Source organism: Ovis canadensis, chromosome 3, assembly GCF_042477335.2.
Source record: "Ovis canadensis isolate MfBH-ARS-UI-01 breed Bighorn chromosome 3, ARS-UI_OviCan_v2, whole genome shotgun sequence".
Taxonomy (NCBI): Eukaryota; Metazoa; Chordata; class Mammalia; order Artiodactyla; family Bovidae; genus Ovis; species Ovis canadensis.
In genome coordinates this window covers 35,326,038-35,340,268 of record NC_091247.1, presented here as the reverse complement: position 1 = coordinate 35,340,268, position 14,231 = coordinate 35,326,038, and the positions used below count along the sequence as shown (strand labels likewise).

The following is a 14,231-nucleotide window of genomic DNA, read 5'->3' as shown; positions in this document are numbered from 1 at the left end:
AGCTCCTTGCTTGGTGCTTCATGTACTTTTCTTATTTAATTCTCACCACTCCGGGAGGCAGATGGTATTTATTCCCATTTTACAGATGAGGATAACAGAACTCAGCGAGATTTAAGATCCACACTGGAGCCTGCTCACTCCGTCTTCCAGCACATGGCTCTCCATGCTCCCTGCAAGCCTGCGTCATGACCTCATGCTGGGAGCATTTACACCATGAAAAGCAGCAAATGATACAAATGAGGCTCCTTCTCCCCCCAACCCTCATCTTCTACCCTTGTCTTCTTTTTTAAACTGCTGAAGAACAGCTTGTTATATATTTGCTAGTTACTCAGTGGGCAGAGCCAGGATTCAAATGTAAGTCTCTCTCCTCCTCAAGCTCACCCACTTCCCAGTTCATCCTGAGGAGTAAATGGGCCCCATCTCTCTCGCTCTAATGAAGCACCATCTCTCTGTTGGTGGTGGGTCCTCTGGAAGCCGAACAGCTGGGAGAAGGATGAACACTTGCTTCTCCAGTCTCTTGTGGCTCCTCCCTGGCACCCCGGGAGATGCCCTGATCCAGCTATTAGCAGCAAACACTCATAACACCTTTTCCTTGTCTGTGCTGAGCTTAAAGATGCAACTGAAATTACAAGGGCTGAGTAAGCTGGAGACAGGATTTACGAGGTAATAATAATGTGCTCTCATATATGGCACTTTTCATCTTCAAAGCATTTTATAGCCATTTACTAATTAGTCCTGGGCTGCACTCTGTGTGCAGATACAATACAGCGATGGGCCGAACTAGCAAGAAGTGTTTAAACCACACACAGGTGACTGTCGCCCATTTACGAGGGCCACTTGCTTCCGCTGCTGTTGGGGGTGGAGATAAAAATCTCACAGATACTGGTTCTGAGTCCCTGGCACTTGAACTACGAAGTGGCTACTGTCACCTTCTGTGGTTTGGTTGCCCCTAAGAAAAGCAGCCCAAACCTTCCCTCTGTGCTACTGGGGCTGAAAGTCTTCTCAAAAATCCTATCATCGCCATGCTCACAAAGCTACACACAGTACCTCAGCCTTCACTGGGGACAAACCCTGTTTGTTTACTTGTGTGCCTGTGTGTTTAGTTGCACAGTCATGTCTGACTCCTTGCGACCCCATGGAGTGTAGCCCACCAATCCCTCTGTCCATGGGATTCTCCAGGCAAGAATGCTGGAGTGGGTTGCCATATCCTACTCCAGGGGATCTTCCCAACCCAGGGATTGAACCTGAGTCTCTTGCATCTCTTGCACTGCAGGCAGATCCTTTACCACTGAGCCAACAGGGAAGCCCTTGTTTCCTAGAGTTACGGACGAAAGTGAGAAGAGGCACTGGGTCTCGAGCATGGGCTGAGTCCCGACTGGCACCGACTAGCTGGTGATCACGGGTAACTCAATTAACCTCTCTGATCTTGTTTCCTCATCTGTGGAACAGGGGCGACCCTCCTCACTTGCTTATTTCACAGGTCTGCTGTAGAGATGTGCTGAGATAAAGCACAGATAGCACTTCTGGTTGGTCGGGCATGCTTCACAGATGTGTGGGCTACTATGGACAATCTGGCCAGCCTGAACCATCTGGACCCCTAGAGGTTGGCAAGGGCAGGAAGGCCACGCCTGGGCTGCACTGCCCAGTACTGGCTGCTGCCACTACTGACTGGCTATTTGAAATGCCAAGGGTCCAGGCCACGTGATCACACCCATCTCATACCTGCCAACCAGCCCCTGCTAGAACTCGAGCTGGAAACCCCTACTGGGTCTGAAACAAAGTCTGACTCAGTCTACTCTTGGTTCTGTGTGCAGCGAGTCCAATCCATGCCCCTCCATCCTAAGTGACCGTGTCGTGGAGCAGGAGAGTGGAGCCTGGCCCACAGCTGGCCTGACGTAGATGAGGCACGCAGCTGGCCACAGTCAGGAGAGACTCCAATGTGGTCATGACCAGCTGCTCAACAGAATCACCTGGGGAGTTTTATCAAAATCCAGACACCCAAGCCTCAGCTAACAAGATGTGATTCAGCAGGCCGGCAGTGGGGCCCTGGGCAGTGGTTCTTTAAAAAGCTCCCTGGGTGGTTCTGACTACACAGGGAAGGGACCTACTCAGGGTCACACAGCTGGCTGACGGCAGAGCTGGGGTGCGGCCATGGGACACCGGACTGTTCTCTGTCACAGTAATTCCCAAGGCTTCAAGGTGAAGTACTCACGTGGTGAAAGATCCCAGAGGAGGGCAGCCCTTCAGCTGGAAGCCAAGCTGAGAGGTCTCTTCTGGTGGTTCCCCTGCCTCCTGAGAACATTCTCAAGTGCTGGAGAATACCGGAAGGAGGTGTGTCTCTCACCGGCCCCCACAAGGGCCCCGAGCTGGCTCCCTTTCAGGTTTTGGGCTCCAGGAGCCACAGAGGAGCTGAGGGAACAGTGAGGGGTCGGGTTCACCTGTGCAGGCCCTACAGAGGGTGGGAGGCAGGTGAGTTGAAGAAAGGAGCCCAGGCCACGCAGGTCAGCTTGTTTCTCTCGCCTCTGTGCCAGGGTCCCACTTCTGGGGCTGAAAGCCCTCAGGGTGGAACCCCACTAAACTAAACTAGACCTTGTTAAGTGGACAAGCTGGTCGTGGTCAGCCTGGGTGTAAGCTGAGGGAAGTCATGTGATGGCTCTCAGCTCCCAGGTTTGCCCTAATTTACTGGGAGTATTTCTGTAACTTGTGGGCCTTGGTTCTCACTTCTGACCCTAAAGGGAGTAGCAGGGGGAGAGGGATTCGGGGGTGGAAACAGATGACTTCTAAAACCCCACCCAGCTCTGATAATCCACAAATTTAGGGAAGATGGAGCCTGCTCAGGGTATCTTGCCCAGTCCTGTTCCTGGGTGGCAGCGGAGCTGGCAGGCCTGAGCCCAGGGTTCGCCCACAGGACTCTACCTGTGTCTTCCAGGTATAATTCACAGAGTGCTTCATAAGCCCAAACAACTCTCCCAATGGCATTGGGAAGAGGGATGGGAGAACAGAGATAAATTTCTTGAGGCATTCAACAAGCTTTAATGACTTTAATGACCGCCTCCTGGGTCAGGATGGGCTTTGTACCTGGAGTACACACAGGGGTCTGGAGGCGAGGCTGGTGCTAGAACCTAGTTGTTCCTGAGCACCGGTCTTGGGCCCGGCTGGGAAGTGGCGGAAACCTTGCCAGCTGGTCAGACTCATTCAGGCAGCACCTTTACAAGTGCTTTTGGAGGACTGTCCAAAATGGGAAACACTGGGTGTGAAACACACAGGCACTCATTTCGGGGGAATGAGAAAAGCAAAGGTGTGTTTAATCTGAAAGCTTAAAAAGAGGTCTAAGAGACAAAGGCTTTGGAATCAGGGTGTGTGCACTCAGGATGTCTTACTTTCCCTGGAAAAATACGGCATCATGATTTGTGACTTTATTTCTTTCAACTAAGAAATATACTGCAGGAAACAAAGAGGGAGCCACCAGAGACGGGTGGCTCTGGGACCCAGGTTCCCGCCAGCCAGCTCAAGTCTGGTTTCCAGTCGCGGAGCAAAGCTGCTGTGTGAGCAAAACGCTGCCATGAAGACATTCCAATGGCTTCCAGGAAGCAGCCCTATGTGCCGACACGCATGTGGACAGAGCAGTCTGGCTGGCTACCTCTCAAGATTGGTGTTTCCTAGAGCTTTCCATTGGCAAACGCTGCCTCCTGGAACTGAGGGACAAAGGTTTTGAAATAAGCCCTGGTGGGAAAAGGGGAGAAAAAAAAAATTGTGGTTAGCACAAACAACTTGAAAAAAAAAAAAGTGCAACTCAGAGCTTTCAACCTAACTCAGAACAGTTGTTATTTATTGTTCATGCATCTTGGGTTGGATTTTCCTTCTCTGCTGATGCAAAGCCTTCTGGATTTTTCCAAGAGAGGTCCATGCAGTTCACTGCTGTGCTCTCTCTCATGGATGCTTAAAAGGCCTGTATTCAGGACTTCCTGGCTGCCAATTCCCATTAGACATCAGTACTCAGCTTCTGTCTGGCCTTTCCCAGGTCAAAACCAAGGTTTCAAGCTACAAGCCAGAGAGTGACCAAGCCAAGCAACCAGTCATTTTCGTGATCTGAAATATCAACAGGGTTGTACTTTTCACTCAGTTGGATCAACTTCATACAGACAAAGAAAAGAAAAAAGTGCTGGTGGCTTAGTTGTGTCTGACTCTTTGCGACCCTGTGGACTGTAGCCCACCAGGCTCCTCTATCCATGGGATTTCCCAGGCAAGAATACCGGAGTGGGTTGCCATTTCCTTCTCCAGGGGCTCTTCCCAACCCAGGGATCAAACCCAGGTCTCCTCCATATAGATAAGCAAGGCCTAATACGAGGAATTTCTAAGTGATCCATGGTCTCCATTTATTTGCAAACATACTCGTGGTTTGATCTACTGGAAAGAAAATCAGGCTGGGTGTCAGAAGAGCCTTCTCAGACTAGTGACAGGATCTGGGGCGGACCATTTGGTTCTTCCAGCATCCAGATTCGAACCTGCAGAAGCAGACTTTCCATTCAATAGCAGGAGGCTATGCCTGGCACTGTTTGAGGTGCCAGGGGTTGGGAGATGCCCCAGACATGGCACCCCGTGCGGGTGAGCTCAGTTTTGAGGAGTAGCAGACACAGAAGAAATATCGACTGCTGTGGTGAGGGCGCTTACGGAGGTGCCATGAGGCACCGGCCTGGGGCAGTCAATGGAGGAGGAAGTGAAGCAGGCATTTTACACAGGCGAAAGACACAGCAGGAGCAGAGGCCTGGGGAGCATGGGACGTGAGCTGGGAACTCAACACAGTTCCAGAAGAGATAGGGCATGGTGGCAAGCAGAGGGCAACAAGACGGAGAGGTTGGGGTGGGCACCCTGTGTGCCTCCCAGTCCCCCCTCTCTTGCCCCTGATGCTGGTGAGATCAGAGCAGCTGACTTATCCAGCAGTGGTTCCCCCGGACCTGGGACACGAGCTAGATGACCTGTCACCATCGGTACCATAAAGGCCTCAGGTACCTTACCCAAGTCTATGTTATTAAAATTTAGGATATAGTCCTAGTAAACTTGGTGCTCCAGGCTCCCAAGAGATCAGAAACACATTAGGAGTCAGGGCTCTCACTTAAAGGCAGAAGGCAGACGTGCTGAGCTGTGAGAGGCGACGAGGTGATGTCCACCCGTGAGAAAAAAGCAGAGAACTGCTCAGGAGTCAAGAAGCTCAAACAGGTGGTTCGATGTTGGGAGAGGAGCCCCCACAAACTCAGCAGCCCCAGGGTTGCCATCAGGTAGCCACACAGAGCGTCATCGATGACGCCTGCCTGATCCCCGCCCCGCAACGCCAGGTCACCGGAAGCCCTCTTTCACATTTCAGGGATTTGCTTAGATTTTTCAGTCCTAGCCTCTGTAGCCTCTCTGCAGTGGCTCCTGCGTCTGGAAGCTACTGCCCCAACTTTACACATCCAGGCCTGCTCCTTCCCCCCTCTCCCTGCTCCTCCTCACCTCCAGGTGACATCTCTCCTTGGCCTCTTCCAGTCTTGCTCTCTACTCCGCTCGCTTCCTCTCAGGCTTGAAACACCCTCAGCAGAGAACACCTGCCCCGCCCCTGGAATCTGGGTCTCCAGTCCTTCTCTCCCAAACTGCCAGTCTCACATTTCCAACCAGGACATCATGGCCTGAACGTCTATCATTCACCCAAGCCAGTGCGTGCCGCATGGATGTGCTCATCGCTGTCACGCATTTGAAAGTGCGTCGGGCCCTGGTACTTCCGTAACAGATCCCTCACCTTCCACTTCTCCCTAAACCTCTGCAGGAATTCATCCTGCAGCTTCTTCCTCTTCCTCCCCACACCCTGGGCTCCCTGCCTTGTTACCTTTCGCAACACTGCTATTTCTTCCTGGGACGCAAGGCTTCATCTTCCTGTTGCAGGTAAATGAATTCTCTTTGAGCGTGGGTCTGTGTCCCTATTCCAACCAAGACCCTTCATCTGCCCAGACCCGCAGCCTGGAGTGCCGTGATTGTCATCATCTGCACTTTTCCTCCGTCGCATTTTGGGATCATGCCCTGCCCTCACCACTGAGAAGCTAAGAAAGCTGAAGATCCTCTTCCTGAAAACCTACAGGTGAGTCTCCTCACTGTGATGTCACAGATCAGAAGCACATTAGGAGTCAGGGTGCTCACTTAAAGGCAGATGGCAGACGTGCTGAAGCCATGAGAGGCAACAAGGGGATGTCCACCCGTGAGAAGAGAGCAATCGGGGGTGTCATAAGCCCCCTGAGGCCCACGCACGGTCCAGATGCCAACCTCCACTCCCACTTCCTCCCGTCAGCCACCTGCTCTTCCTCATACATGCCATTACCACCCCAGGCCTTTAGTCATGCTCAGGCCAAATGCCCCTGCCTCCATCAAGCCTTCCCAAGGTTCTCTCCCTGAGTGCAGACACTCTCTGTGCTGCTTCTGGGCATGTCTCATGGGTGCACACGGCTTTGTGGACTGGGTGGTACTGCCAGTCCCGGAAAGGAGGGAGTGAGTCTCCTTCTCGGTGACCCCACAGGCCTGGCCTGTACAGAGCACCAGGCGAGGACTTCATGGCTGTAATTTAGGTAACTACTGATGACCACCGGTTTGTGAGAGCAGTTAAAGCAGGTCCCTTGCAGGCTTTTTGGGGTGAAAGAGCAAGCCCAGAAAGCAGGCAGATGAGACATTTAGATTCTGAGGAAGAAAACTGCAAAAGTGTCCTCCATTCTCAAACTTTAGCCTATGCTGACTGTCAGTGAGAAGGATCAACACCCTCCACCATCCCGGTTCCAGCCAATCCGCCACCTTTACTGAGATGCAGAACCTGGGAACCCTTGCCCACAATCATCCTTTTGGGGAGGAGGACTGCAATGAGGCAGGAGCTGCCCCAGACCTAGAGCCAGGCAGACCAGGCAAGAGATGCCCCAAGTTCTGTTTCCCCAGGCTGAGAAGGGGCAACAAACCCACCCACCCTGCTGTGATGCTCTCACAGGACCACGTGCGGGAAGGAAGTTTGTTGACTGGCTGCCGCCACCAGTCGTGAGGGCTGTTCATGCCTTCTCTGTGTTTCACATGCTGCTATTTCCCCAGCAGGATTTGTGTTTGCTGGAGGGGGGCCTGGTGGCCCTTCTTCAAGGGGTGTGGCACCGATGGGCTGCTGACAACCTCCACTGCATTTGCCTTCCTGCCCAAAGGACATCTGGAGTCCGAGCACTGGGTGGGGTGGCGCCCCTGTCTTAGGTCACAGGTGAGGACATTATAGGGAGAGGCGGTCAGTCCCACAATAGGTGCCCGACGAGGGAGTGGGACTGACTGCTGCTGAAATGGGGCCCTGGGCTCCAGGCTGGGCACCTCTCTCCCGTGCTCTCTCCTCATGCCCAGTGTCACATGGGGCAAATCTGATGAAGCAAATCTCCTCAGCGCAGGTTTTTCCTTGGAAGCTTCTGGGGGAAGGGGCCACACCAGTGCAAGCTCCTTTGACAGAAAGGTCTTGGCAAGAGGGAGCAAGCTTTACAGCAAGCTCTTTCCTTCTTCAGAAAATTCTAAAGTTTCCTGTTCTGTCCTGGGCTTTCCCTGCCAGGGCAAACTGTGCGACGCCATGGGGAAGCAGTATGGAGCAGGGCTATTTAAAGGCATGATGCTACCAGCTGTTGTCAGTGAGCGCTTCTCAACATGGAGCTGCACGAAGTCAGCTCGGGGAAAGGGGGAGGAAGGGGAAAATGACAACTGGCTCCCAGCCATTTATATATATATATATAAAATGAAGCACTGTTTTCATTTATTTCAGTTTTTTTATCAGAGAAAGTGGAGAGCTGCTCAGAATATATCACTTGCCAATGGCACTAGTCTGTCACCTTTAAAAAACTCTTTGACCCAAAGACAAAGTGTATGGTAAGCTTCAAAAGTATAAGTGTGTTGGTGGTGAAGGGAAGGTCTTCTCACATCCTCCTTCACTGGTCAAAAGGACCTGCAGGATCAGTCAAGCTCCCATTCTACCACACTGGAGGGAAATTATTTTTAGACCAGATTAGAGCTAAATATGCCTGAGACGAAATCAGGTTCTGACCCTTTCCACTGACCTCAGTTCCTTCGCTCTGGGTTTATAAAATCACAACTTAGTCCATCACAGAGTCTCAGGTCAACAGAATAAAACTTACAGAACTGACTCCAGGCCAAGGTCTGGTAGGTTTTCCATGAATGGGAAGCAGGATTGGCTCCCGGCCTCAGCTCACAGGCACTGCCAGGAGGGAATTTCCCGAGGTCAGGAATCAGGGTACTGGGGGGCTCAGTGGGTCTGCTTTTCTGGGTCTGGGGTTCAGGAGTAAGTTTCCTCCCTTCTGGGCACCAGATCCCTCATCTTCAAGGCAGGGAGCTGTGCTCAATGATCTCCAAGGCCTCACAGGCTGGAGGCTGTGCAGGACAGGCACTGTGTCCTCTGGAGCCAGCCACACCTGGGCTCAAGGCTTGGCCCTGCTCCTTCCTGGCTGTCCCACCTGTGCAAGTGACTCATCCCTTTAGCTTTAATTTCTTTGACTATAGAAGGGGAGCCATAATGCCTACCTTAAAGAATAATCCTCAGGAGGATTAAATGAGATGCTCCAAGTAAGCACTTGGCCTGATGCCTGGTATACTACTTGATCAATAGATGTCAACTGTTACCATGGGGACCCAGTTGGGTCTGAGGGGGAAAGACTGAGTCCCTGGGAACAGCCAGGGCATGCGTGGCTGCAAAAGAGAAAAAGAGAAAAACCCTGTATGGATGGAAAGGTCCCAGATCATCCTTCCCTCTGGGCCTTCTTGGATCACTTTTCACTTATCATATGCGCTCGCAGTTGGAGGCACAGAGATGGTCGGTCTCAGGGCTTGACACCCAGCCAAAGTTGTCAGGACACTGTGAACCTCTGGAAATGCAGCCCAGAGTGGCTGGAAGTGGACTCATGGTATCTAAGGACGGGCTCTGCAGTGGGAGGCACCTGCGCCTCTGGCTGGCTTTTGCCTGAGTTCTGGGTGTGCTCTTGTGTGCAGTTCTGGTCAAGAGTGTGGTTGGGGGAAGGTGGGCTGTGGGCCTGACAGATGTTTAAGATAATCACATGGCTCTAGCTACCGGAAGTGGGGGTATTACAGTTGGCTCAGTCCTCGAACAGACCTTTCTCTGTCCAGGACAACAAGTACTGAAAAGGAGAGACAGCGGGGTGAGCAGAAAGAGCCCTGAGCCACGAGGCAGAAGTCATGGGCTCTAGTCCAGGCCCGGCTCCTCACCTCCAAAAGGCAGATGGATACTTGGTCATCTCTAGGTGCCACCCAGTTATGGTTCTGAGAAATCCACGTGACTTTGAGCAAGCCACTTAACCTCTTTGTGTTTTGACCTTCACTGGTTAAATCAAGGCACCAGCCAAGCCCAGGCCTCGAGGCACTGTAAGGACTTGTGGTGTGGGGAGGCAGAGCTCATCATTATCTGGGATGCTTTTTTGCAAACATGGCAGAGCTCCGAACACATGTCCTGGGAACCACAGGCAGTGGTGGGAAGGAGGGAGGCTCGTTTCTCTTGGCCATGTCTGCCCTCCCACTGAGCAGAGGTCCAGAGTCAGGGAGCTCAAGCTAAGTTGTCAGGGGGTAACAATGCCTGGAAAATCCATCATCTAGGTGCTCCTGGGCAGGGGCTCTTGGGGCACTAAGGAGTGTGGGGACAGGGAGCTGTGAGAGGAATCCTCAGAGGCCTTGAGATGAAGGCAATTAGGAGCCTTTCTCACCAAAAGGGGTCTTCCCTGCTGGAATTATAAGCCTCGATTTATTCAATGGATCTTTTCCAAAGGACAAAAATCTGTGAAATCAACATCTAAACATTTGAATCAGTACCACTTTAAGAAAATGAAAACAAAAAACAGAATAAAAAGTCCCAAGAGGCTGGAGACTCCAGGGAAAGAGGAAGGAAGCCCACAGAGTGGACTGAACACTGCACAGGTGCCGCTCACAATACTCCCGCGTGCGGCAGGAGGCAAGGCCCCATTGTGCAGATGAGGGAACAGACGCTGAGCGAGTTCAGTCAAGAGAGCCTCTGGCCCCAGTGCCACCAGAGCTCGTCTTCCCACGGGAGCACGACTTGACAGAGTAGCCCCTGGGATCTTGCTGCCTTTAGCCTCATTTACTTGGGACCTTTGATTCCGCAGAAGCCTAAACAGCTGCTCTCTTCCGAAATAGGACTCTGAGGTCTCTTTCTGGAATTCCCAAATGCTTTTCTTTGGGCAGTCATAAGATGAGCCTTATGATGTTTGCTCGAGTCAGGCCAGTGCGGGGGGCAGGGTGGGAGAAGTGGTTCAGGGACATGAACCTCACTGTCAGGAAATCAAGGACATACGAATCAAGTCAGAATTCATTTTTGCAAATAGAGGCGAGTTCCTAAACATCTAAGGCTCCTTTCTTTTTTCCAGTTTTCTTCTGCAGCTGTGACTTCAACTGGCACATGTTTTTAATCAGTCATATGCAAGCTAACTGTGGTCTGAAAATCAAAGCGGTCCTGTAAATAGTGTAAGACAAGTCCCACTAATCATCCTTGTGGTCTTGCCTTGTCCTCATGGTCCTGAACGGCCATGGTAAAGACTGACTCATCGAAGGTTACTCTCCCGTGGCAAAGGGGTCATCCTCATAACAGGATCTCCTCAAAGAGACCTGGTTCTGCCTCAATGCCCATCACCCCAAGCCCTCCAAAAGCCCCTGTGAAGATGGCCCACCCGACTCTGGGCGCCTTGGTGAGCAAATGCCTGGCACGATGGGAGCTTATTCTGTAGCTGTGCCCTGGCAGCCAGCCTGGATTGCTGGTATGGGCTTTAGGAACAAACAAGTGGTTATAACTGGTTCATGTACACAGTCTCCCTAGAGGTGCCAATCCTCAAGCAGGCCTGGTTTGTTTTTAAGGAATCTAAGCTCGCAAAGCAAGGAAACTAACCCATGAGCTGCAAAAGGCTTGATATCACACTGAGAACACGCTTGCAGCCTCAGGCAGAGGCCCTCGCCCTCAGCTGGAATCAATCTCCCCTCTGCTGGGTTCCATGGCACACTGACCTCCAACCTCAGGCCCAGCCATGGTCTGCCTTGAGTTTGAGATGTTTAGATTGGTGTCTAGACTCTGTCTTATACAGCTCGGGCTCCTCGCCCATGAGAAAGCTGGCTGTAGTCTCAGTATGTGTTGAATTAAAGAAAATGCTGTTTTAGGAGGACAACCAACCAACTGGAATCCACTTCTAGACATCAAAGTATTGGGATGAAATCTGCCTCCTTCTAAATCATAGGGTATTTGTCAATGGGTACTGAAATGATCAAAATTACCTAGTGGTTCTCCTTCCTTCTGAGACTCTTCGAGGAGGCCTTCTGGAGCCTAGCCAGTTCCTCTGGGGCTAAAGCAGCATGCAGCCAGCTTTTGCAACTGCAGGGCCAGTCCTTGCCCAGGAGTGGGGCTGGGGGTGGGGGTGGTGGGGACTGTAGGGACCTCTGCCCTCTCGGCATCCCCTGGTGTAGGGTCTGAGGAGGAGGCCATGAGACGGCCAGCTGGCGGGATGAGGGGGCAGGGTAGTCCTCGTGGGCTCCCCCAGCCACAGGGCTACCTTCCTCCCCGGGGCTCTAGCTCTGCCTGCATCTGTCTATCCACCCCGCCACGTCCGACCAGAAGCTCCTTAACTGCAAGCCCCCTTGCACATGTTCATCCCTCTCTGCAGCCCAGCTTCGAGTTTAGTGCCGACACACTGCAGCTCAACCAACATTTCTCAAGCGATCTAATAAACGTGGTTTATTTAAAGATGTACTTTAGAATGATAAAATTTTATAACAGAAACCTCAGCGGCCATATACTCCAACCATTATGGGAAGAGAAAACTAAGGCCTGGAGAAGTTAACGGTCCCCTCTCACAGGCCTAGCTCTTCTCTGGAAGCCCCTTGAGGGCAGAATTTGGTGATGGTTCATTCCTTAGTGCCCCATGGTGCTCACCGTCCACAGGCCTCACAGGCAGGAATGAACGAATGAATGGCTGTCCCAAGGGGCTGCCCTGAGGCTCCAGAGCTGGTAGGTAGAATCTGAGCCTGTCCTCCCTATTTGCTTACTCTCAGGCTGATGCTCTTTCCGCTGTGAACCTGATGAGACCCTGGGAGGAGGAGCCGACAGTGTGGCCACAGAGAAAGGCTGGTCCCCCTCTACCCAGGAGGGGTAGGGTGGGCAGGCTGTGGTGACCCAGTGCACCTGTCTGCGCTAAGCTTAGGCCAGATAGTGGGTGTAGGGAGCTAAGGAATGCAGTGCTCCCTGAGGCCTGGGACCCCAGAGCAGAGCTACTCTCTGTGTCCACCTTGTCGCCCTATTTGCGCCTACATCTGACGTATCTCAGGTGGTAGGTGCCATGGCAATGGGCATCTCAAGTTGTCTGCTCACTCTACCTTGGGCTGTATGGGCAGGATCCCAGCACTGGCTCTGCTGATGGCCAGGCAGATGCCCGTGGAGGGTGCTGGGATCGTCCACAGGCCCTGTCGGGAGGAGGGCTACTCACACAGCTCACCTGTGCTGGACTGCTGAGGGGAAGCCAGCTGCCTGTCTGATGGTAGTGAGTCACCGTCAAGATCACAGACAACCTTCTCCCCCTTAGTCAGCAAGAGGGAAAAAAACCAAAGAACTGCCCACAGAGAGGAAGTGCCCAGGGTCCTGGCGGAGCAGACCACGGCAGCGTGCGGGGGACGGTGTTTTCAGGGTTCCACTCAGCATCACCAGGCATCAGCCAGCACAGGGGAGTACTGGACCCCCAAAGGACAGACAACACTTAGGATATCAAGTCCTTGGAGCATAAACTATTCTCCTCCTTTCCATAGAGTCTCTCTGGGGCTTTTAAGTGTTGTTTCCCTGGTTGTAAATTTGGTTTCTCTCACTAGACTCTCAGCATCTAGAGGATGAAGCTCTGTCTTCCATCTACTGGCTTCTGAAGGCACCTCCTGGTCACACCAACACTCTGGGTGTTTGCCCTCCTAGCTGGGTGCTCACAGATACCCCTTGAAGATCTGGGGGAGGGACAGCAAGGAGGGCTATGGTCCCTCTTCTTTTCAGGCTAATCCCCTGGCCCAACAGCTAAAATGATATTCCCAGACACCTGGGCTCACAGATAGAAAAGCAGCAATTCCAGAAAGTGAGCTATAGTGGCTTGATGCTGAGATGGGAGCATGGTTCCTGGGGAATGAGGTTGGCGGTGCCACTCCGGCTGCTTGGAGTGTATGCTGCCTCTACAAGGGCTTGCCACAAAACAAACAATGAAAGCTATTTTTGCTTTTTGCCTTTTTAAAAAAAAATAAAAGTGAAAATCCTCTTTGGATGTCTTTGGGTCACTGAAAGCAGACACTAAGGTAGGCCTTTTGTAAAAGCGAAGTGGCATAAAGTGAACTTTCCAAAAGAGGGGGACACCTGTATCTTTATTTTTGCCAATGAGAAATCTATGATTCAGAGAAGGCAAGTAATTTTCTAAGATCACATCACTAACAGGTGGCAAAGCTGCTCGACTCCAGAGTGCACATACTTTGCACACTGCCAGGATTTCCAGTGGAAAGAGTGCTGATGGCTAAGCACAGAGCTGAGGCCTCCATGTCTGCACCTGCTGTGTGACGCTGACTCACGCCTCTGTTTCCTCATCCACACAATGAAGGCGTGGAAAAGATGATTTCTAAATTTCTTTGATTTGGTGATCCTCCCCTCCCAAACATCATTTTAGGATCTTTTATTCTCCTTCATTAAAACTCCATAATATTGGAATTGCCAATGGCCCAGTAATGAATGCCGAGGGCTACTTACTGCTAACTCCCATTACACCTACATCTGTTTCCTCCATCCTGTAAGTCTGTGTGTCCAGAGGTGGTGACTGGTATCCTTAGCTCTCATCTAGGAACCTGCATCGGGTGACTTTCCAGTAGAATTATGACTGTGATAACAAGGGATGGAAGGGAGGAACTAGACCTCCTGCTCACTTGCCCATCTGGATCCTGGAAGTATCAACACATCTTATGGAAGAACGAGGCCTAGTCTGAGTGTCTGGAGAAGGAAAGGCACCTGCAATCCCCATAAGGGCACGCAAGAGGCACCAGAAATGTTCTCCAAATAATGAGTCCCAGAAGAGCAAAGGTACCAGAAGATTCCTTTAACAGTTATGTCTGTGGGCTTCTGAAAACTCTCCAGAGCTGTTCAGAAGTGATGTGACTGTAAAATGCTA

General features: G+C 51.8%; 1 protein-coding gene across 2 annotated transcripts in view; it reads right to left on the bottom strand.

The window, feature by feature from the left end:
- Window positions 1–3,273: 3,273 nt before the first annotated feature.
- BABAM2 (BRISC and BRCA1 A complex member 2) overlaps window positions 3,274–14,231 on the bottom strand; it is a 401,503-nt gene continuing 390,545 nt past the window's right edge. For both annotated transcript variants that reach the window (XM_069582871.1, XM_069582872.1), the window contains exon 12: window positions 3,274–3,723. In XM_069582871.1, the coding sequence (XP_069438972.1) occupies window positions 3,660–3,723 (64 nt within the window). In that variant the 3' untranslated portion in view covers window positions 3,274–3,659. The remainder of the gene's footprint in view (window positions 3,724–14,231) is intronic.